This window comes from Phocoena phocoena, chromosome 15 (genome assembly GCF_963924675.1).
Source record: "Phocoena phocoena chromosome 15, mPhoPho1.1, whole genome shotgun sequence".
In the NCBI taxonomy this organism is placed as follows: Eukaryota; Metazoa; Chordata; class Mammalia; order Artiodactyla; family Phocoenidae; genus Phocoena; species Phocoena phocoena.
In genome coordinates, this window is record NC_089233.1 from 78,115,683 (window position 1) to 78,139,329 (window position 23,647).

Here is a 23,647-nt window from a genome sequence, read left to right on the forward strand (position 1 = left end):
TACGGGACTCCCCTGGTGGTCCAGTGGTAAAGAATTCACCTTCCAATGCAGGGGACGCGGGTTCAATCCCTGGTGGGAGAACTAAGATCCCACACGCCGTGGGGCAACTGAGCCTGCGTGCCACGACTACTGAGCTCACACGCCTCAATGAGAGAGCCCATGGGCCACAGCTAGAGAGAGAAAACCTGCACGCCACAACTAGAGAGAAGCCTGCATGTCACAACTAGAAGGAAGCCCACACGCCACAACAAAGAGCCCGCAGCACAATGAAAGATCCCACATGCCGCAACTAAGACCTGATGCAGCCATAAATAAATAAATAAAATAAATTTAAAAAATAGAAAACATACACAAGCATAGAAAAAAAAGATTAGAAGGAAGTCCATTAAAATGGTCACAATTTTTACGTCTGGATAGTAAAATTATTAGTGACTTTAAAAATTTTTTAATATACATACAGATGGTCCCCAACTTACGATGGCTCAACTTAACAATTTTTCGACTTTACGATGGTACAAAAGCAATACACATTCAATAGAATCATACTTCGAATTTTGATCTTTTCCTGGCTAGCACTATGTGGTCTGATTCTTTCTCCCGATGCTGGGCAGTGGCAGTGAGTCAGCCATGGGATCACAAAGGTGATACACTTACAATCACTCTGTACCCCTCCAATCTGTGTTTTTCACTTTCTGTATTCATTAAATTACATGACCTATTCAATATTCTCTTCTAAAATAGGCAGATTTTGCCCAACTGTTGGCTAATGTAAATGTTCTGAGCACATTTAAGGTAGGTGAGGCTAAGCTATGATGCTTGGTAGGTTAGCTGTATTAAATGCATTTTCAACTTAATGATATTTTCAGCTTACAATGGGTTTATCAGGACATAACCCGTTCGTACGTCGAGGAAGATCTGTAACGTGTTTCCCATATTTTTTATCTTGAATACACATTACATTTATAATCAGGAAAAAAATCATTTAAAAGTTGAAACTAGGGGCACACTGGGAAAAAAGATGTAGAACACAGGTTCATGACAATAGAAGTTTCCCAGGTAAAATCCAATGGCTGACTAGTTTCCTAAAGAACTGCAAGCAGTAATTCTAAAGTGATAAAATACTCACAGAGTAAGCTGCAAGCTTTTTTGATTTCTTACCAAACCATAGTTATGATGCATTATCATCACTGCTGATACAAAAATAATTTCTGGCGAAGAAGAAGGATCAAAAATAAAAAGAAAGAAGACAGAGCCCAGCTTGAGGATATATATATATATATATATATATATGTATGTGTTTTCTTTTTTTTCTTGGCCACGCTGCACAGCATGTGGGATCTTAGTTCCCCGACCAGGGATGGAACCCGCGTCCCCTGCATTGGAAGCACCGCGTCTTAACCACTGGATCACTGGAGAAGTCCCTGTATGTGTATCCTAAGGGATGCTGACTTTCTATTTCCAACAGGCAATTCTCAAGGTTTTCAGCATCACCATCTTCCGTATTTCCTTAGTTTGTTATTACAAAAAAAAAGGGGGGGAGGGAATAATATCTTTCTGTAAAAGTGAATTGATATGCATGAGAATTTTAATAAGTTTGTGTGTTAGGGAATAAAATTAAAATGTTGATTACTCTGGTAAAAATGTATCTAAAGTGTTCTCACATTTTAAATACGCTTCTCTCACCAGAGTAACTTCCCCTCCTCATCAATCCTTGCTCATGCTCTGTGACAGCATGTTTCATTTATGCAGTGTTTATTAAGAGCCCACCCTGAGTTGAAGATAATGCTAGAAGCTGGAAATCAGAGATGAAGACCCAAATTCAGGTCTTCGGATCTAAGCACGGGTAATTTGAGATCGCTCTCTGGCGCCACCTACTGATCACACAGCATTTCAATTCAAAACAGACAAATTTGAAATTTCCCTCTCGTCAATACAGCCCATGCTTTGGACCTTAGGTGCTTTTCCAATCCCTCTCATCTGATCCCTGGGACTGCACGTATATTACTATCTAAAACAACGCCATCCTAGAAAACTGTCCTAAAGGTTAATATTATAATTAACCCAACCTAAAGGTTAATTAAATCAGCATCTAAACAGAAACGTCAGGTTTGTCACTCTGAAGTTTCAAAATAAAAATGATAGTTGGGTCACTTTAGGCGCCACACATATTTGACTGTGAAGAAGGTAAGGCATTTACATACTATTTATGAGAGAGGACTAAGAAGCTTTGCTTCTTCAAGTTCTCTTTAATTATATAATTCAAACCCCAATAACCCAAATCATACTGTGACTCTAAAGAATCACTAACATTGGTTATGTTTTAATGATGTAGCAATTTATTAGGAAACCATTCCTTTTTTTCCCTCATTTACGCTAAACTTTTTTTTTTTTGATCAAAAATCCATGTAACATTATGTAGAAAATGGTCCTTCATGCCGATAGATTTGTATCCATGTATTAAAACACTATTACCCCAAACATGGGGGGTATTTCAGAATGGGGACTTAAGAGAGGCTTAGAAGGACCATCTACTACACAAATTTAATGAGGTGGAAAAAACCTTTATTAGAGTTTGCAAATCAAGTTGGAAGCAAACAAATGTATTCACTACTCAATTCATTTCATTCCAACCCCTAATCGGGATCGTCTTGGTAGTATTTAAGATTCTACAGCACTTAGAACACCGCGATTCAGAGGTCTCACAACTCTCGCAGCATAAAAAAAATTTCAGTAAGCAGTATAAAATTACAATTTATTATGGGGGCGGGGTGTTTTCACAACAATCCTTAAAAACATTAAGGGCAAACCTCTTACAGAATTCCATTTCTGACTTCTTTTTTGGTCACTCCTTTTTCCCCCTTTCTTTTGTTTTATAAGCACTAGTCTGGTATGGAATCCGCCGGACAGAGCAAAGCTGGGTGGGCGCCTCCTTGGATGATGGAGTAAGTCTGCTTGGGTAATTCTTGCTGAGAGGTGGTGGAGAATATGGGCGGAGCCGTGGTGGCCACGGCGATGTTCTGGCCTCCGTCGCTGACCACAGTCACTTCAGCGGTCCCCTCCTGAATCAGAGCGTTCAGGCCTTCGAAGTCAGTGCAAGTGATGCCCGAGCTGGTGATGAAAGTCTGGTTGCCAGAGCCTTCCTGGGGGCCGCCCGGGGCCGTGGGGATGAGGGTCTGGTGCAAAGTGCCTCCGTCCGTCTGGTCGTGAGTGGTCAGCAGGACAGCCGGCTGGGGCATCGCCGCCGCCTCGCTCGGACACCCCGAGGAATGAGGAGGGGCGATCAGATTGACCTGGCGTAAGATCTGCAGCCGGCTGTTCCCGGGCAGTTCCTCTGGGTTCTGCGCCACCAAGGCGGGCTGTACGATGTTCACTGCGGCCGCCGCAGCCTGGACGATGGTGTTTGCCTGGGGCACCTGATGGCCAACGATGATTTTGACTCTGCCCTCGCTGAACTGGGGCACTTGGCTGGGCTGGAGGGGCACCTGGAGGTGCCCCACAGTGAGGGGCGCGGCGGGCTGCTTGCTGGGGTCGATCTGAAACTGCAGCACGGTCACATCCGAGCTCTTATTCTCATTGTACTCACTGTGCTGCCGCTTGTGGCTGCGGAGCGAGTCCTCGCGCATGAAGGAGGCATCGCACCGATCACAGTGGAAAGTCTTCTTGGCGTCCAGCTTGGCCACCTGGCGGCTGCTCTGCCGGCCCGTGTCTTTCCTCTCTGAGGCCTCGGTCTTGACCACGTCGCCGTGGAACTTCTTCACGTGCTTGCTCAGGTTGCTGGGCTGCTTGGTGTCGAAGCTGCAGTAGTTGCACTTGAAGGGGCGGTCGGTGCAGTGGATGCGCTCGTGGATGCGCAGGGCGGCCTTGCTGGAACAGGAGTAGCTGCACTCGGAACATTTCTCGGGGTGCTCGGACTGGTGCACCCGGCTGTGCTTGCGGAGCGTGGCCTTGCTGTCCCCCAGGAAGTCGCAATGCGGACACTTGAAGTTGTTCCCGCTGTGCTTGATGCGGATGTGCGACTTGAGGTTCCCCTTCATGGTGCAGCGGACATTGCAGAACTCGCACTTGAAAGGCTTCTCCCCCGAGTGCACGCGCATGTGCCTTTTCAAGTCCGAGCTGATTTTGAACTTGGCGCTACAGAGCCAGCACTGGAAGGGGGCGTCCCCTGTCAACACAAGGTGAGTTTCGATAAGAACAGGCAGGCAACAACCACAGCGGATCCCCCCGAAGCACACACCAGAAAATCGCTTATACCAAGGCAGGCGGGTGGAGACCTTCTAACTGCAGCTCCTAGCAGCCCCTGGGAGAAAAAAAAAAGAGGGGTCGGGGGCTTCTCTCCTTTTCCCAAACTTAAACCACCACCACCATTATAACACCCAGAAGAAAAACGGAGATTGAAAATCAAGCTATTTAACTGTCCCCAGTAAAAAAAAATAAGATTTGCGAATACACTTAGTATATCCTTGAAAACAATCAAGCTATCGTTCCTATGGTTATTGTGTTCACTCTGCTAGGGAACCATTCACAGTTGCATAATTTTGCATAATCCGTTGATTTTGGTTGAGTTACATGTTGTAACAGATTCAAGGGCACATTTTCAAATCAGTCAGCTCCATGCTCACTCATCAGAATATTCTTTTTACAATGATTGAAACGCCCAGCTTACACTTCATGCAGATTTTTATTAATAAAGACGTGTTTATTGCGCACAATTTATTTATCCCACATTGCCAGCTGCGTTCTTTACTTGTGAAGTTACAAAATCCAGCTGCTTGATTTTTTTTTTTTTTAATTCATGTTCGGTGAAAGATGAACAGGAAAAGCGAAATTGCAACATCTGAAAGGACATGATATTCCAAGTTTATTTCCTCAGTGAACGCTAAGTCCCAATCATCTGATAATTCAAGCGAATTGGTGACCCCGCCCATTGCAATATTGTTTAAGCAAGCGAAACAACAGCAGCTAAGGTTCTTCGGTGGCTTCCCGGACGGCAGGCGCCCTGCTGAACATTCCACAAGAATGGTCTCACTTGATGATCCCGACATTCCCACGAGGTGGGTACTATTATCAGTATTATTCCCAACACTACTGTACAAATGAGGAGGCTGAGGCCTGGAGCGACTCTATCACTTGTTTCCAGTCACTCGGTAGTACATGGCAGAGCTTGGATTCCAACCCAGGCTGATTCCAAAGCGGGTATTCTTTTTTTTTTTTCTTTGTAATTAAAAGACTTTACTTTTTTAGAGCAGTTTTAGGTTTGGGGAGATTATACAGAAAGTACAGAGTTCCCATATGCTCGCTCCTTCTCTCCCCTGCACGTCGTTTCCCTATTATTAACATTTTGCATTAATGCAGTACATTTGTTACAACTGATGAACCAATATTAATAGATTATTATTAACTAAACTCCATAGTTGACATGTGGATTTACTCTTTGTTTTCTATATTTCTATGGGTTTCAACAAATGTATACTATTACATATCTACCATTACAGTAGCATACAGGATAGTGTCACTTCTCTAAAGATGTCCTGTGCTACACCTATTCACCCCTAACCCCACTCCCGGAACCCCTGAAATCTCTGATATTTTTAATTGTCTCTATACTTCTACCCTTTCCAGAATGTCATATATTGGTTAACATCTTAGAGTATGTAGCCAAAGCTGGTATTCTTGGATGCTAGGTGATTATCTGTACATATGACCAATGTTTGCTTTCTTACCATAAGCTCAAAAGAGTGGGACTGTGTTCTGGCTTTTTGGTATAAGACCTATAACATCACAATGCGCTGTTTAATAAATGCAATTAATGATGGAGCAAATTAAACAAGCTTCGAGAAAAGGAAGAAGCCCCAAACTAAACAATGCTTTGCATGACTAAATGCCACTGAGATCATTCACGTGAAACTCTAGAACAAGGAATGGTAAGCTATACACACTGTGAGTCAAATCTAGCCCACAGCCTGTTTTTGTAAATAAAGTTTTATTGTAACACAGCCATGTCCATTTGTTGTGTGTTGTTTCTGGTTGCTTTCATGCTACAACTGGCAGAGGTGAGTAAATTGTGATAGACACTGTATGGCCCGCTCAGCCTAAAGTATATTTACTATCTGGCTCTTTATAGAAAAAGTTTGCTGACTTCTGTCTTAGAATGTTGCTCTCAACCTTTTTTATGCCACGGACCCCTTTCTGGCGGTTTAGTGAAACCCATGCACACTTTCTCGGGGTAATGTTTAAATGCACAAAGTAAACTAAAATAAAAATCAAAAGGAATACAAAACAAACTAACTATATTGAAAATTATTAAATAATTAAATTGTGATTTGGCAATGTGTGTGCATTAAGTCACAAGCTCTAGCGGTGGGTCTAGTGACTACACCAATTTCTAAATAGAGAAGAGTGTAAACGATGTTTCGATCTATCAGAAACACGTTATAAAAAGATCTGTGATTTCTACTGGCGACAAGTTCACATGCACGGTAATCAGACCGGATGCCTATTTTCATAACTGAAGGACACATCACATTTCAGTAAGATGAGTGAAAATGAAGATGTAATTTTTTTCCTCATCCAAGTTCAGGGTCCTCCTAAATCCTACTCATGGATCCCTGGGTGGAGGTGTCTGTGGAATCAGAGGAAGAATCATTGCTCTAGAATGTTCTGCTAGGTCTTCCAGTTACATCACTGCCCAAATTAGTGACGATCTGTTTGCCTTTTTTTTTTTTTAAAAGCAATTTAGCAGAGGTCAAACCCAGGAAAACCAGATAACCAAATCTCACAGCTGAGTCGCAGAGCTTAACAACACTTTTTGACGTGAAGGCAAAGGGTTTAAATCTTTTCATCATCATTATCTTCTTTTTCCTTTTCACCATAGATTTATTTCTTAAATGAGGCAGACTGGTCAGTACCAGTGCCGCTGGACCATAAGCTCCCCAAAGCTAATGACTACGTTCATTCCTGCCCACTACCTGACCCTCGCAGTGTCTGGTACCTGGTGAGGACTTAATGAATGTTGCTCCGTGAACAAGCAACTGATATATTTAAGCTGACAGATCTCGAGTTTAGGATGCCACCGAGACAATACAGTCGATCAAAGCGATGGAAGGGTAAAGACAAAATCCTATTAATTTTACAATTTGTAAAATTTTACAAGTGCCACAGATTTATAAAAGGGAAATGAACATTCCATGGAGATACTGCATTAATGGCATACATTTACATTTTTAGAAAATATACTTTTTCTAGACCAACTTAAAGATGCTATTATAAATGAAATGGTTAAGTTTACCCTCCTAAGTTAAGATGATTCTGAACAACTTCCCTAAATGAATGCTTCAGCGCCTCTGAGGCTGAGGAGATTTCTGAAGAAAATCAGATGAGTGCCAGTTATGCCAATGTCTTAACTTGCTGTAGCAGATTAATGTCCCCAGACCTCCCCACCTCCTATCGCTCCCTGTAGCCATGGCCTCTGCCATGTATGTAATTATGCATGCTCTCCCGACAGGGACAGGATGACTTGCCACGACCCCTAATAAAATAGGCTCTATCACGTCATTGGATTTGGCTGATGGTATGTTAACCAGACTTGATACAAGTAATGGCTTGAATGGGTTTGTGAATCGGGGTTTGCTCGCTTGTACCTCTGTCATCCATCGCCAGGAGAAGGTCAATCCTGTCCTACCCGCTGATCCCAGGAGGAGGACGACAGACGTGGAGCACAGCTGGATTGTTGCATCCAAGGCCAGTGGACAGCTAGCCCACAGCCAGCAGATTCTGAGATTTGTAAGTGAGCCCAGCAAAGACCAGCAGAGTTGCCCAGATGACACCCAGCTGATCCCCAAACATGAACAGAGAAGGCATGTTGTTGTATCCACTGAGGTTCTGTGGGTTTTTTTGTTACACTGCATTATTGTGACAACAGATAACTGATATACATATTGGCATCGAGAAACAGAGCGCTGCCATAACAGAAAACTAAAATACATAGCTTTGGGTTTGGGGGGCAGGTGAAGGCTGGAAAAGTGGCAGTGCACACATTTCACGGCAAGCATTGGGGAAAACCGTCACCTGTCGTAACTTAGAAGATAGAAAATGTAACCACTGAATTCTGAACTTGAGCAAAGAGATTCATTAGTTCTAAGCAGAACAGTGAAAGTGTCTTACAAGCTGCATATGATAAGGTCCCACAAGAAAGAGACAAATTCAAAAAAGAACTGGCCATTTTCAAAATGGAATTTAGCGAGAATACAGAAAATCAAAGATGTGCTGGGTTAGATGAAGTTTCCCACCTTCAACCAGCAAAAGATTTTCAAAGTACGACAAAAGCCTGGGAACAAAGATCATATCCAGGGAACTGATCGCAGAGGGAAGAACGAATGAGAAATGAAGGCTGTAAGCACAAGGTTCTTTGTCAAAATCTCCAAAAGAATAAAGTTGGTGCCAAGTAAGTCCTCTCAGCTGGACACGGATTCCTAAAGGTTGCACCGGCTTCAACCTACAGAACATTATTTGCCGAAAGTGCCTATAATTGAGTTTAGAGGAAAGGCAAGTCTCCAGAGGAATTATGGGTGTGGCTTTTGGCACACAGATACACAGGAAACTCACAACGTTTTTAAGATAGCTCTATCAGCAAAGCTGTCAGTCTAGACTAAAATAAAACCTAAAAAGATCCCAACTTTCGGTAGGCAGGAAGCAGGCTGAGAAAGGTTCTCAAAGGCACATTTTCCACTCCTTTTCAGAAGTGGTTAAGGGAGGTGATGAAAGGCTGCTCCAGGGAGCAGAGTCAAAAAGCACGCGGCCGAGTCAACGCCTAATCAGGAAACATTCCCTGTTCCCAGAGTGGGGGGACCTGGAAACACCTGCCCAGAGGGATTTCAGAAATCTGTGTACCAGTGACTGCCAAGCGCCTCCTGTCCTTCCCCTTTGGAACAGCAGGAATATTATAAGTATCCTGGCTGCGTTTCACCGCTGCATGCTGGGAGCGTGGGGACAGACAGCTTGTCTTTTTATTGCAGAAGGCTCTAGGTCAAGAGAAGCCATATCTATACCTGACGGAGACTGCAAATTCCTGATCCTATGATTGGCTAGACTTGTGTGGGTCTTGGGAGGCCACGAATGCATCTGCATGTCAGAGAGATGTGAATGATGGTGGGGTGAACCGGTGAATGATGGTTGGTGCAAAAATGGCCTTTGCCATGTAACCCTGGGATGACCTTCCACTGTGGGTGAGCTCAGCCCCACCCCTTGACACCAGGCCCGACCTTTTAACTTACTTTAGGCCAATGGGATGCAAGCAGAGGCTTGAAATGAGCTTACACATTGGGGCATACTTGTTTTGTCTTCCATGCAGAGGTCTGCCCTTGACACGAGAAGGACAAGCCTGGAGTAGCCCACTGGTCCCAGAGGGAGGCTATGAGACATGTGGGCAGAGCCAGACTGCCCCAGCCAAGGCAAGGAGACAGCCAGCAGATCCCCAGCCAAGGTCAGTGGACACCCAGCCTTTCCCACACAGGTGGTTAAGCCCAGCCAAGATCAATGGAATGTCTAGCCAACTCCCTGCTGACCTGAAGTATGTGAGCAATAAATGCTTTTATAATATGCTGCCGAGATTTTGTGGTGGTTACACAGTACCACTGTATCGAAAGCTAAGAGACACACTTGCTAAAAGGAAAACATACATCATTTGTTAAGTTACCTACTCAGCTGAGTTTCTTCATCAAGCTGTCCCATGCTGAACTGATCAGAGCAGTCTTCAAAAGACGACTGAAACGCCCAACCATGCGTATGCAGACACTGATTAAAAATGCATTGCTTATATCTATATTTCATTTAGCGCACCTCCTCAAGTAAATACTAGTGAATAGGGTCTAAAGCTACATAAAGATGTGTATAACGTTATAACCTTGATGTTTTTCCCTATTTTACGGGGAAAGCGACTTCTGAGCGGATGAAAAGCAAAACTGCAAACCACGGGATGAACTAACGTGCCCAGGTCCTTTACTTAGGTCGTGACTCAGTGCTTGAAGGTGCCGGTGATTTAGGCAACAGGCAGTTGGGAGCGCAGCGTAAGGACCACGTGAAGGACGTACCTGTGTGGGACCGGAGGTGTACGGTGAGCTGGCTGGAGTTGCGGCTGGCGTAGGGGCAGATCTGGCATTTGAAGGGCCGCTCGTCGGAATGTATCCGCAGGTGCTTGTTGAGGCTGCTGCTGTCCGCAGCAGCGTAGTCACACGTCTTGCACTTATAGGGCTTCACGCCCGTGTGGCACCGCATGTGGGTCTTCAGCTTATCCTTCCGGCTGAAGCACTTGCTGCAGACTTCACACTTGTGGGGTTTGTCTCCTTCAAACGTGCACACACGGCATCAGGAAACAAGATGAAAAGGGAAAAAGGCTTATTTCCCACCGCCTTATGAAAAGCGTAAGACACAGTCACCCAAGGATATTTAGAACCCCCCCCCCGAAAACGACACGGATGACGGGCAAAGAGCTAACGTCTTGGGAGTGGAGGAATTGCTTCTTCTATGTTGTTTATTAGTATTTTCTAATTTTTCCTACATTGAAGATGAATTCTTTATCAATTTAAAATATAAGGCAACTCAAAAATTTTAAAGTACAGCTAAGTAAAATAAGAAACATTGTCTCACACCCATTAGCTCTTTTTTCTTTTTCATAACAGACACACCCTAAAACTCAGAATCTCTAAGTTTTAGTACAGCTCACGTCTGACCAGCCAAAGAATACGTTTCTCGGCCTCACTCGCAGCCAGGGGTGATTCTGCGATGAAGTCCTCATTAATCAAATGGCAGAGAAGGTAAATGTGTCCCTCTCGTAAAAGGAAATGGCTTGCCTTTTACTTTTTCTCTTTCCACCTGTCTTGCCAGCTGTTACCAAGACATGAGGGTGAACAAGCAGGTGAGGACAGCACACCTGCAGACGTTGGATACGTAACCTAACGTACTGTAATACATAGAGAGAACTTAAGTCCCTGGGTGATGGGGACAGAGCTGCCTACTGCCTACACCACCTGCTTACCTCTGGACAGCTACGTGAGACAGACATAAACCCCCACCTCGTGTGAGCTGGTGCTGGGCTGTTTCGCTACAGCGGCTTAAACTGTACTCACTAACGCACATTGTCAACTTGCCACCCGTGAACAACTGCTGATTTTTTGATGTCTACTTTTCCAATTATCTTGTAGGTGTGTGTGCACATTTTGGGGTACAAAAACCTTCTTGGCCAACATCAATTTAAACCCTTGTTTTTTGGAAGGTACTGTGCCTCTGAATGATTTTACTTAATTCTCTCAAGAACCGGGATTAGAACCCAGGACGGTCTTGCTTTCTTAGCCGAATGCAACACTGCCTCTCCACTGACTACTTTCTTGCACTTAAAATAATTTCAATCATTTTCACGTCATTAATTTCTACAACATGATTTTTAAGGCTGAAGTATTATATGTACTATACTATAAATGTACTATAAATTATTGAACCAATTTCCTACTTGGCCATCGAAAAGAATGAAGTAGATACATGCATACGGACATGGAAAGACATCCAGCATCAAAGGAGAAACAGAAAGTTGCAGAGAGTGTATATATTATTAACTTAATAAGAGATGGAAAAAGCAAATTGTGTGTTTTTAAGCCTGGTATACACATGCCAAAATGTAAGAATGAGACACACTGGACTATTAAGACTGGTGACTTTTGTGCGTGTGTCAGATAAGAAGGATGTGGGCTGTGAGTCAGGATTTTCACTCTTTACCTTACATATCAAACACGTATTTTGGCCAAATCCTAAATAGCTAAGTGCTAAAATCAATTGTCAGCCAAAGTTGGTCACTATCCTCATAGAACAAACATCTGGGATTTAAGAATACATCTAGAAGTATATTAAAGATTGTAATTTTTTTTTTTGGCGGTACGCGGGCCTCTCGCTGTTGTGGCCTCTCCCGTTGCGGAGCACAGCCTCCGGACGCGCAGGCTCAGCGGCCATGGCTCACAGGCCCAGCCGCTCCGCGGCATGTGGGATCTTCCCGGACCGGGGCACAAACCCTTGTCCCCCGCGTCGGCAGGCGGACTCCCAACCACCGCGCCACCAGGGAAGCCCAAGGTTGTAATTTTATTATTAAAAATGTTCACAGTCAAATTAAAAAATCCAGGAACAATAATTTCTCATTACTGTCAGCTGCTAAACAGCTTCTGTGGGCGCCATCCTGTGTATGTGCAACACCGAGCAGATGCCGGATGTCGGTGGAGCTGGACGGTTTACGGCCAGCTCTGCTGGTGAAGAGCCCCACTCTTGCTGTTCCTGGCCACGAGCTCTTCTCCGAAAGTAACTAAGGTAAGTACACCTTGTCAACTCTCTGACTTGAAGATGTTGACGGAGATGCTGCAGTTATGCAGAAATCATCCTACAAACCCAAGCGTGGCTAACTGTGAGTAGAGGGTGCTTCCTGAAGACTTGCAGCGATGGACTCCAGGGTGCTGTCCTCACTTACACTTTTATAATGCTTCCCCAATCATCATGCATAATGACAGCACTTTACTCTTACAATGACGAATATGCTACGTGTGACGGATGGAACTTCAACACAGGGCACCCACCAGGAGCGATTCATTGCTTGTCACATTGAGAATGCTTACCAATACCTAAAACTTAATAACTTCAGATTGTGATAACTAGAAGAAATCTAAATGACATGACGCCGTGAGGCTGATTAGATATGATGGCGATCCCAGTGCAACAAGGCAATCGTTGGCCGTGGCCAAGGAATATCAGAGATAACTGCTAGATATTTTATCATCTTCCAGATGTTCTATCTGAGGCTAAGTATCAGAATTTGGGCAATTAGGGATGCCCACGCCAAATTTCAGTGTCCCTCCCTTATACACGTTGACACTCACTGAATTTACATATGACTGTATCATCTGAATTATGAGCATCTAATACTTCAGGAAAAATAGTCTAAAAGCAATTCCTTCTCCATGCAGAAGGTCTGAGAGACATAAAAATAATACATTAGAGAAAATTAAAATCACCAGAAATAATCACAGTTTTCTTTTTCCATGCAATCCTTTTTTTCTCTCCTTTAAAAAAAGTATTTATTAAATTCCCCTTTCAAAATTGCAAAACACACTCAGGTATCCAATGATGCAGTGTAAAGATACATAAATGAAAAGTCACTATTCTCCCCTTCCTTCGTTTGTTTACCAGTCATTACACACACCACAAACACACACACACACACACACACACACCCCTTACTTACAGGATCATCTCCTCCAAATGAGAAGAATATGTGCATTTAAATTAATTCTGGCAGATCAATTTCCAAAATGTCTGTACCAGTTCACATTTCCACTTCTAAGTTTTCTCATATCTGTTCCAGCACTGGATTTTACTGCTCTAAACATTTTCTGCCAAAATCATTTGTGTTTGTATTCCCATGATGACCAGTGAGGTTCTGCATCATATCACGTGTCTGACTTGTCCGGATCCCCAGCTCCCAGCACAGAGAAGGGATGTGTGTGAACCACTTACCCGTGTGGATTTTTAAATGACGCTCCATGTCCTTCATGCCATAGGCGGTCTTGAACTGGCAACCTTAAGAAAAGGCAAGGAAAAATCAATGACAGAGGGAAACACAGTCACTTTAGAATGGAGAAGCCTGGCAGAAACTTCCTTAACCAAGTGATGAAAGTTAATCCCACAGTAATGGGACCAACAGGTATCAGTGTGCTCCTGATACCAGGTACCAAGTACATAATATCTCGTCTGTACTTCCTGCTCAAATTGCTTCACCTGCATCTGATCACGAGGAAACATCAGACAAACCCAAAGTGACGAACATTTTATTCAATATGAAATAACTGGCCTGTGCTTTGCAAACCTGTCAAAGGTCATGAAAGACAAAAGCGTAGGATTAAAGGAAACTAAAGACACGTGAAAACTGAATGCAATGTGTATTATGAACTGGATCCTGGACCAGTTTTCCTTTTGATACAGAGGACATTAGTGAGACAATTGGTAAAATCTTAATAAGGTCAGCAGTTTGATAATAGTATGTATAAATGTTAATTTCCTGATATTGATGATTGTACTGTGGTTACATAAAAGAATATTCTTGTTTCTAGGAAATATACATTGAGGTACTCAGGGGTAAAGGGACATCATGTCTGCAACTTTGGGGGAAATATATGTATATATAGAAAGAATAACAAAGCAAACATAGTATGTTAATATTTGGGAAATCCAGATGAAAGATACATAGAAATTTTTGGTGCTATTCTTGCAACTTTTCCTTAAGTCTGAAATTTTCCTTGCCTTCCCTAAAGGTTTTTTTTTTTTTTTTTTGCAGTATGCAGGCCTCTCACTGCTATGGCCTCTCCCGCTGTGGAGCACAGGCTCCGGACGCGCAGGCCCAGTGGCCATGGCTCACGGGCCCAGCCGCTCCGTGGCATGTGGGATCCTCCCGGACCGGGGCACGAACCCATGTCCCCTGCATCGGCAGGCGGACTCTCAACCACTGCGCCACCAGGGAAGCCCCCTAAAGGTTTGTTTTTTTTTTTTAAAGTAAGGAAAGAATAATTTTTCTGGATGTCTTCCTAAGTTACAGCACAGAAAGAAAATTTCACAGGAATCTGAAATTTTCACCAGTCCCATTCAAAGAAAGGCCCATGGCTATAACAGTCTTAGGGCCCAGTGCATGGTGACCAGAGACAGTGAGAGGTCGTATGTGATGATGCAAATGCTGTGGGTTGATTTTTTTAAGCCAAGCAGTTTGGAGCTTATCTACGTCCAGTTGTCAGGAATTCACGAGTTCGAGTCTTGGACCTGTTAAATGTCACATTCTCTACAAAAGTAGGACAAGATGCTGCCTTTACCTGGATAGCAACAGTTAAGCCTCTTCTGAGCAGTTGGGGCCGTGGGCTTTTTGGCTCGTGACTTGGCAGGGAGAGAGATGACAGTGGCTGTCTGGTTTTCATTGCTTTCTGTGGGCAGATATGTTTGATAGCCATGTTCAAAAACAAATTCTGGAGCTGAAACTAAAAGATATGATGATTATTAATTTTCATAATATGAATACCCAATAGATATTCCCTTTGCCCACCTTCCTTTGTAGAGAATGAACATGTTAAGATTGTTTTCCCAGTCTCCCTTGCTGCTTAGGAGTGATCATGTGACCCCATTCTAGCCCATGAGACAGTAGAGAACATCTGCTGCAGGGCTTCTGGAAAAGATTTTCTCCCTGACTTGAAGAAAAGGTGGGGGCAGAAAGAGAGGTAGTTGAGGAAAGCTCATTCTTGCTGCCCTGGTTGCCCCACTTTCTGTCTTTGGACATGCTGGAGTGAGGACGTGATGTCTGGATCTGTGGCAGCCATTCTGTAACCATAAAGGGAGAGCAAGAAAACCAGATGTTGAGCCAGAGCCCTGAAAACCATTCAAATCTAGACTTACTAAATAAAAAAGAAATGTCCCTACCATTTACCAGGTAGGTTTTCTGTTAACTTCAGCCAAAAGCATTAGTTACTTTCATAGGCTTTATCACAAAATCCTAACAAACAACTGGAAAGGAACTGATTGAAGGAATTCTGGGCAAAACTACAAATACTCTCTAAACATAAATACTTTTTAGCACAAGTACTCCTAAAACAAACAAACAAACCTTGCATTCTTACTGAAATTTTGAGGAAAAAAGAATAAAAAGGACACCAAACATCTTTATCATCTTTGTCTTTAACCTTGTCATTATAACAGGAAAAATAGGCAGTCTCAAATTTCTTTTTTTCAATTATAGTTCTTTTGACTGCTTTGTTCATTAAATTTATGGTTTGGGAATATGTATTTTCTTTCTTCCTTTATTACATGTGATCGTCACATGGAGATTTGGCTTCAAATAGGAGTAAATACAACCATGGGGCTCGTTCATTAGATGAACTTGTCAGGCTGAGAGGCCCTAATGATGGCTTTGAGAGCCAACGTCATATTGTTTCCAAACCTCAGTCACTGAGGCACCACCTTTGACATTTCTGCCATTGTACTTACAGAGTACACTTCTTTAAATCAACACAGGCCTGACATTACTCCCTATTTTGGCTTTGCCTGAAGCAGTAATACTCCCTCCACAGGTTTGAGGTGTTAATTACAGTTTCTCTTAAAACAAACATCATCTTTCTTTGAATCTAAGATGTTATAGACTGTAAGATGCAGCATTGTTTTACACACAATAAATTTTTAAAAGTTGCCTATTCAACACATCATAATGCAATGTTTTCATATTCCTTAGGTATTTATATACATATAGATATTCCTTAGACATTTTATAGTATTCATTGAATGAATTCTTTTAGATTTCTTTGGATACTTGATAGGAAACTCAGGTTCCTTACCTGTACTCCTTGGGCACCTTTGGCAATGACAACTTCATTCCAGTGCATGTCAAAGAATAGCTGGGTTCTATCAGTATTTGGTATTTGAGCAAAATCATGGTTTCCGTTTTCCTCAATTGAAATATGTCGGGGGAAGTGGCTTTTGTTTAAAGCTGGCCGAAAGAGTCTGACAAACTGATGTTCCATCTTCACACCGAGTCTCTCTGATGCATTAACCAACCACACCCGCCTCTTGTTGAGATGTTTCATCTACTCTGCGGGATTAGCTACTGCTCCTGCTTCCTCTGCTCTGCTTGGTTCTCAAAGCACGGTCCCCAGCCAGCAGCACCGGACTTACCTAGGAACTCGCTACAGAGGCAATTCTCGGGCCCCACCCCCACCTACTGAATGAGGAACTCTCAGGTGGACCCAGCAATCAGTTCTAACAAGCTGCCCACGTGATTCCGATACATGCTCAAATTTGAGAACCACTGGTGTAAGGGATCCTTTTCCAGGCATCTCAGCAGCGAACCTTAACCCAGCTTTGTCTATTTGAGGGACTCCATCTTTCTTGGTTGTTGCTTTGCAAAAACTACAGTTGTTCCTCCAACAACAAATATTCGCTTCATTAATATCAAATTGACCCGCTGCTACTGTTTCCAGGTATTTCTGGGCACAGTTACTTTTCATCTTCTATCTGAATCATCCTGCAATATCGCAGAAGACATTCCAAACAGCAATTAAACCCAACAAATGTAGCGCCAAAAAATGCACACAACTCTGCCAAAGTGACCAAAAAAGTGATCAATGACAATGCAATCAAGGTTGTCTACCAGCGCGCAAAGACAATTTTTTGGTGACTGCCTCTTGGCTGGCAGCGATCTCCTTGATTCCAAGGTGCACCCCCATTTCAGATGTTACAATGTATCTTTGAACTGATAAAAGTCTAGGTTCAGCTACTTCCTAGGTGTGGGACCTCAGGCCAGTCACGTGACTTCTTTGAGCCTCCGTTTCCTTGCCTGTAAGTGGGGATAATCACTGTGCCCACTTCATAAGGTTATTGCAAAGTTTCATGAGAGTGTCAGTAGCACAGGATATGTCCACAGCTGAGTCTTAATAAATGTGAGTTACTACACTTGGGCAGAACTGGGCACCAAACTTTCAACAGGAATATGATCAAGACTCAGGGACACCAACTGCCTTCGTTTGCCTAGGGCTGAGGCTTCCCCGGGATACAGGACCTTCAGTGCTAAAACTAGGATGGCTGTTCACGCTACCATGACTTCCCAACTTCCTGCTCTACCACTTTTTGAACAAAAAAGGCTGGAAGACGCTGGGGTGGGGAGGGGTTGTGACAGTGGCCAGGCCCTCCCTACGGCTCAGCTCAGCTGTGGAGTCCGTAACCCTCCTGGGGAGGTTAAGTGCTGGGTCCTGAATGATCCTGAGCCTGGGATTCCCGCCCTCCAGGGAGATCGATGGGGCTTCGTCCCCTAACTGTCCACCTGCCCCTCCACCGTAAGCCTTAGCATCCCTCTCGTGGTGAGTCACGGCAAAGGGGAAACACGAGAGTATTCTGGATAGTAACCCCTTCTCAGATATATGGTTTGCAAATATTTTCTCCCATCCAGTAGGTTGCCTTTACGTTCTGCTGGTTGTTTCCTTAGATGTACAGAAGTTCGATGCAGTCCCACGTGCCCATTTTTGCCTTTGTTGCCTGTGCTTTTGGTGTCTTGGGGGAGGCGGCAGGAAGCATAGGGAGTCAGGCACCCAAATGCAGGGATCATTTGGTGGGGGGGGGGGTCCCTTGTCTGTCTTCAGATTTGGCATAAACAGTGGCAGTGGCCTTGGGGAATCTGAGTGTCCAGCGGAAGTGAAGGCAGCAGGGTCAACCCCAAGCACCCAGATCTGCTGAGGGGAGAACTGCTTCCAGCAGAGGCGTGACCTATCCCCAGGGGAGAATGTTCTCAATGGCTCTTATAATCAAGTCCAGTGCTTAGTGAGATCAGCTCCCCCAGCCCTCCCCCAACAACCCCCAGCAGCTCACAGCCTCACGCCGGCCTTTGGTTTTGTTTTTGCCCCCGGGGCTCTCCCTGGCTTGCCCGGGTGCCCAGGTGCGCATCTGAAACGCGTGGTTTGTTCTATGCAGTCCTGGTCTGTAGCAGGAGCACCTTGGGTGTTCAGTTATTCACTCATGTTGTTGCTTAAAAAGTAAGAATGTCACATGAATTTCACAGGGAACCAAAATCTCTCTCTGTGGTTAGGACCCACTGGTGTCTTAGACCCGCTGGGCTCACATGGGCCAACTGTAGCTCCTCCCACAAAACTGTTCTTCAAATAGCTGAAGATTCCACGTCTCCCAAGCCACTTTGCTTCTCGCTTCTCTTCTTCGACTTAAAAACTCCATTTTTTAAAACGTTTTCTCTTTTTTAAAATTAAAAATGTATTATTTTTTCAGAACAAAAGTAAACACCAATGGTAGAAAATCTAGGGAGTACAGAAAAGTGTAGAGAAGAAAACCTGCCCAGTGCTGGCAGTATACCCCCTTGCATAATATGCTCATTAAATACTGTACTTTTTCCCCAAAGTACTTATCTCTACTGTAATTAAACAGTTATTTGGGAAAGTATTTAATGACCATCCTCTCCTCCTTTGGTTGGATGAGCCAGGTGAGGACAACATCTGTTTCTCTCCATCACTGTTTCCCAGAACCTCACACAGACGCTGGCAGTGCAGGGGCTCAGAGAATATTGGTTGAATTAATGATGGACCAAACGGCTAACGTAGCCTTTCTATATAGATTTTAAAAGTATAAAACTGGGGTCATGGCTTAAATTGTTTTGTATTCTTTTCTTTTTTATTAAACAATTAAGCAATTTTATTAAACAATTTTGCTATGTGGAAGCATTCTGCCACGTTATCATCCACCCAAAACACAATTTCTTATGGCTACATAATACGCCATCATGTTGGTTGTCACAGTGAAATTGACCATTCCGCCGTTTTGGACAATGAGTTGGTTTTTAGGTGTTTACCTTTATAAATAATACCTATCCAAAAACTTTAACTTATCTCTAGCTTCTCTGGATACCTTCCTGTGAGCTGAAGAACCGGGTCAAAATGGAAGGGTCGTTTTATTGCTCGGTGATTCATAATTATGAGATCCTTCCAGAAAATCTAAATCAATGTACATTCTCCCCTTCACCTTGGCTATCACAGAGACTATTTGACAGGACAGAATGAGATCATTTTAGTTTAATTTGCGTTTCATTAATAATTGGTGAAGATGAATCTCTTTTCCTCCATATTTTGTTCATTCATATACCCTCTTTATGAACTGCCTATTCACGCTATTAGCTCTTTTTTTTCTATTGAATTTTTACGTTTTTCTCATTGACTTGTAAATGATCTTTACAGATTTATTTATTTATTTATGGCTGCGTTGGGTCTTCACTGCTGCGCGTGGGCTTCCTCTAGTTGCGGTGAGCGGGGGCTACTCTTCATTGCGGTGCGCGGGCTTCTCGTTGCTGTGGCTTCTCTTGTTGCGGAGCACGGGCTCTAGGTATGCGGGCTTCAGTAGTTGTAGCTTGTGGGCTCAGCAGTTGCAATACGTGGGCTCTGGAGGGAAGGCTCAGGAGTTGTGGTGTGCAGGCTCAGTAGTTGTGGCTCGCGGGCTCTAGAGCACAGGCTCAGTAGTTGTGGCACACGGGCTTAGTCACTCCACGGCACGTGGGATCTTCCTGGACCAGGGATCAAACCCATGTCCCCTGCATTGGCAGGTCGATTCTTATCCACTAAGTCACCAGGGAAGACCCGATCTTTACAGATTAAGGAAATTGCTTCATTGTCATATCGTCAAATCTATCGTTTGTTTGTTCCTGTTTCTTCCAGTATAGGCCATGCTTATTAGGACTCACACTTAGGGGTCTTGATTCAATTGCAAACTCAGAATTCACCTGCTGGGAGAAAAATCCACCTCTCTCTGTAAGGAAAAGTCTTCTCATGTTCTTCCAAAGGGTTTTCCTGAATGTGGTCCACACCTGCCCCAGCACATCAGCCCATCTGTCCCCCGTCCCAAGGGTGACCCTCACCCCCTCTCTCTGCCGCAGCCGATTGGTTTGGAAGCAGACACCTGCACAAACGCTGGACCAATCAGACCCCCTTGCCCTGGAATTAGGAATTGGGGCGAAGATATGCGGCTTGACATGGACTTCCATTCTGAGAAAAGAAGTGCCTGACACTGCCACTGAAAGATTTCCATCCTTTCTTGTCTTTCTCCTCCTGGTCCAGTGGTTCTCAAAATTGATCATGTACCAAAGATTCTGATGCCGAGATCTAGGTACAGTCTGGGTATATTTATAGCTGATTTTTAACAAGTTTTCCATGTAATTCTTCTGCATACCAGCTTTGAGAACTCCTGCTCTAGACTATTCTAACAGGGTAGTGGCAGGATTGTGGCTGTCCATAGGGGCCTTGGGATTGGATTCCACCGCTAAGCCCCTCCTCCTTGTCCCTCGCTGGCCTGGCTTCTTCCAAGACAGTGGAACGGGGCATCTTAGCCAAGGGGATCTAGAATTTCTGGAGAAGCATTTCCTCTCTGGTAAAGCGAAGCCGCCCCTTTCCCCATCCATGGGCAGGGCTGAGTGAAGACCTGAGGCTGAAAGCAGCAGCAGCAGCCCCCTTGTGGCCACGAGGAGGACTACTGCCGAGGACAGCAAGAAGATGCAAAGACCCCGCCGTTCTTGTCCTGAGGTAAGGAATGTTTTATAATCCAGCCCTCTTGTAGTTTAGTGCTGTTAAGAGCAACTGAAAGCATCTGAACTGACCCAAGCCCTCACTGGCTGGTCCAGATTCCCAGGACCCTGCTCAGACCCACCCAGATGGTACGCTTAAGGGAGGGGGCTGGGTGTCTGCATTTTTCACCAAAGCTCCATGTGGTTCTTTTGAGAAACACTGCGATGAGGACTTTCCTAAGGGGTGATGTGGTGCGGTCAAGTGCAGATTCCTCGGCCAGGGAGCCTGGCTTTCAGGCCCCGTTCTGCCCCTTTCTGGCTCTGTCACCTTGGTCAAGTTATTTAATTCCTCTGTGCTTTAGTTCATTATGGGTAAAATGGGGATAATAATTCTTAGTACCTAATTTATGTTGTGAAAAGTTAATTTTTAAAATGAAATGTTAAATTTAAATTCATAACAATTTAAGTCGTGAAAAACTACTTCATATATAGAGTACTTAAAAAGTACATGGTGGGCTTCCCTGGTGGTGCAGGGGTTAAGAATCCGCCTGCCAATGCAGAGGACACGGGTTCAAGCCCTGGTCTGGGAAGTTCCCACATGCCGTGGAGCAACGAAGCCCGTGCACCACAACTACTGAGCCTGCGCTCTAGAGCCCGTGAGCCACAACTACTGAAGCCCACGAGCCTAGAGCCCGTGCTCGGCAACAAGAGAAGCCACCATGATGAGAAGCCCGTGCATCACAACGAAGAGTACCCCCGTTCGTTGCAACTAGAAAAAGCCCACGTGCAGCAACGAAGACCCAATGCGGCTAAGTATTAAAAAAAAAAAAAGTACATGGCACATAATGAGCAGTACATGAGAATTAGCTATTATTATTATTGCCAGATTCTCCCGGCAAATCATTACATCGTTTGCCTAATTACTCACATGCTCGGCAACCTTCAACGGCTCCCCAGCTTCTTCACAATAAAGGCCAGATCAAAGCAGGGCTGCTACCCCATACTCCCCGTGTCACCTCCTGCCACTGTTATCAGATCTCACCTTCAGAAGCAAGATCAGCTTCTCCACCTCCAGACCACCAGGAGGAAATGCCCCCCCCCCCCCCCCCGCCATCTTCCTCCCCAAGGCAGGTGAGATTTTCAAGGCCTATTATACATTTGATCTCACTCATCATTTCTTCCCTTGGCTTTCCCCATTGGGACCAATCTACTCCATGAACTCTCTGCACAAGGCTGTACTTGTCACAGATGGCTGGGTTTGTATGTCTTACAACTAAATTCTCCTCCCCTCCCTGATGAGCTTGGAATTCTCCAAGGGAAGCATCTCCATTATCTCGGCTCCAGCATCTGGCACACGACAGTCCCAGAGCTGCCCTCACTGGGCCCTGATGATGGGGCAGGTGCCACGCCATGAACTTCATGCACATTTAATGAAGTTAATCCTTATAGCTGCCCTTTCCTGCATTCACTTGGTAACTGTTTTATTGAGTGCCTAGGATGCGCCAGGCCTGGTGCTGGGTGGCAGGAAAACAAGACTGATTACTTCCTGCTCCAGGGGGATTTACAGTCTAGGAAACTAGATATTAAACTACTAGTTGGGGGCCCACAGGCCAAACTGAGCCTTCAGAATTTTTTTTTTAAGGCTTTCAAAATCAACTAGGTGGGTTTCCCTAGGTCAATGACCTCTGGCCAAAGACCACCAGGGACACACCTGTAGTTGGATAGGTTGATTAGTCATTATAAGAAGGAAACCTCATACCACGCAAGCCGTGGAGGGTCTCAGTAAGAGGGTGTTAGAAAGGACCTAAAGAGTATTAGAGGTTTGGGGCTCATGTTAGATGATTCTGGGGGGACAGTTCACGGAAGCCTGCATTGGAGGCTGTCAGGAGGTGGGGACGGGTCTATGATTTGGTATCTTAGCGACTATTACTGAGAAGCACAGAAGGTAAAGCCGTAGTAGGTAAAGCAGCAGTGTCACTCAGGGGAGGAGGGGATGTCTGGTATTCCGTGGCTCAGGTATGATGACAGAGGGGTTCTGTCTTCATCCTGTCCCACCACGATCAGAGTGGCCCTGTCTCCTGCAGACATTCTGTGAACCTGTTTGCGTTCCCCAGGAGAACAGCACGACCCACCAGCAAGAGTCAGCCCAGCTCCCAGCAACACCAAGGCCCAGCTGATGCTGCTTCCTGGCTCTCAGGGGCTGCTTTCCTCCTCCTCTGCTTATTGTCCAAAGGCCTGCCCACTCTCCATCACAGTGGATCCGCTGTTGCATTTGCTGCCACTGCCTGACCCCCAGGAGCACCTGAATTTACTTTTCTGGCTAAAGACTGCTTGTTACGAAATAACAAATTAATTGCAACTGTGATATGTATTAGGTGAGGAAGCAGTGACGAACCTAACCTTAGGGGTGGGGGGGGTGGGGGGGAGGGAGAAATCATAGATAGCTTCTAGGTGGAGGTGACTTTTAACCTGGGACCTAAAAAAGTGGGAATGAAGCAGAAGAGGTGGGAAAGATCATTCTAGGTCCAGTGATAATTCAACTCATAT

General features: G+C 44.5%; 1 protein-coding gene across 4 annotated transcripts in view; it reads right to left on the reverse strand.

Annotated features, from left to right (window-relative positions):
* Positions 1-23,647, reverse strand: part of ZFP64 (ZFP64 zinc finger protein) — a 78,199-nt gene that overhangs the window by 47,270 nt on the left and 7,282 nt on the right. The window contains exons 3-6 of one of the 4 annotated variants that reach the window (XM_065892116.1): positions 14,886-15,047; positions 13,543-13,605; positions 10,086-10,337; positions 2,227-4,162 (exon numbers count right to left, since the gene is read on the reverse strand). In XM_065892116.1, the coding sequence (XP_065748188.1) occupies positions 2,880-4,162; positions 10,086-10,337; positions 13,543-13,605; positions 14,886-15,047 (1,760 nt within the window). In that variant the 3' untranslated portion in view covers positions 2,227-2,879. Of the gene's footprint in view, positions 1-2,226; positions 4,163-10,085; positions 10,338-13,542; positions 13,606-14,885; positions 15,048-23,647 lie in introns of those variants that run through there. The other 3 variants (XM_065892115.1, XM_065892117.1, XM_065892118.1) reach the window with 3 other exon arrangements.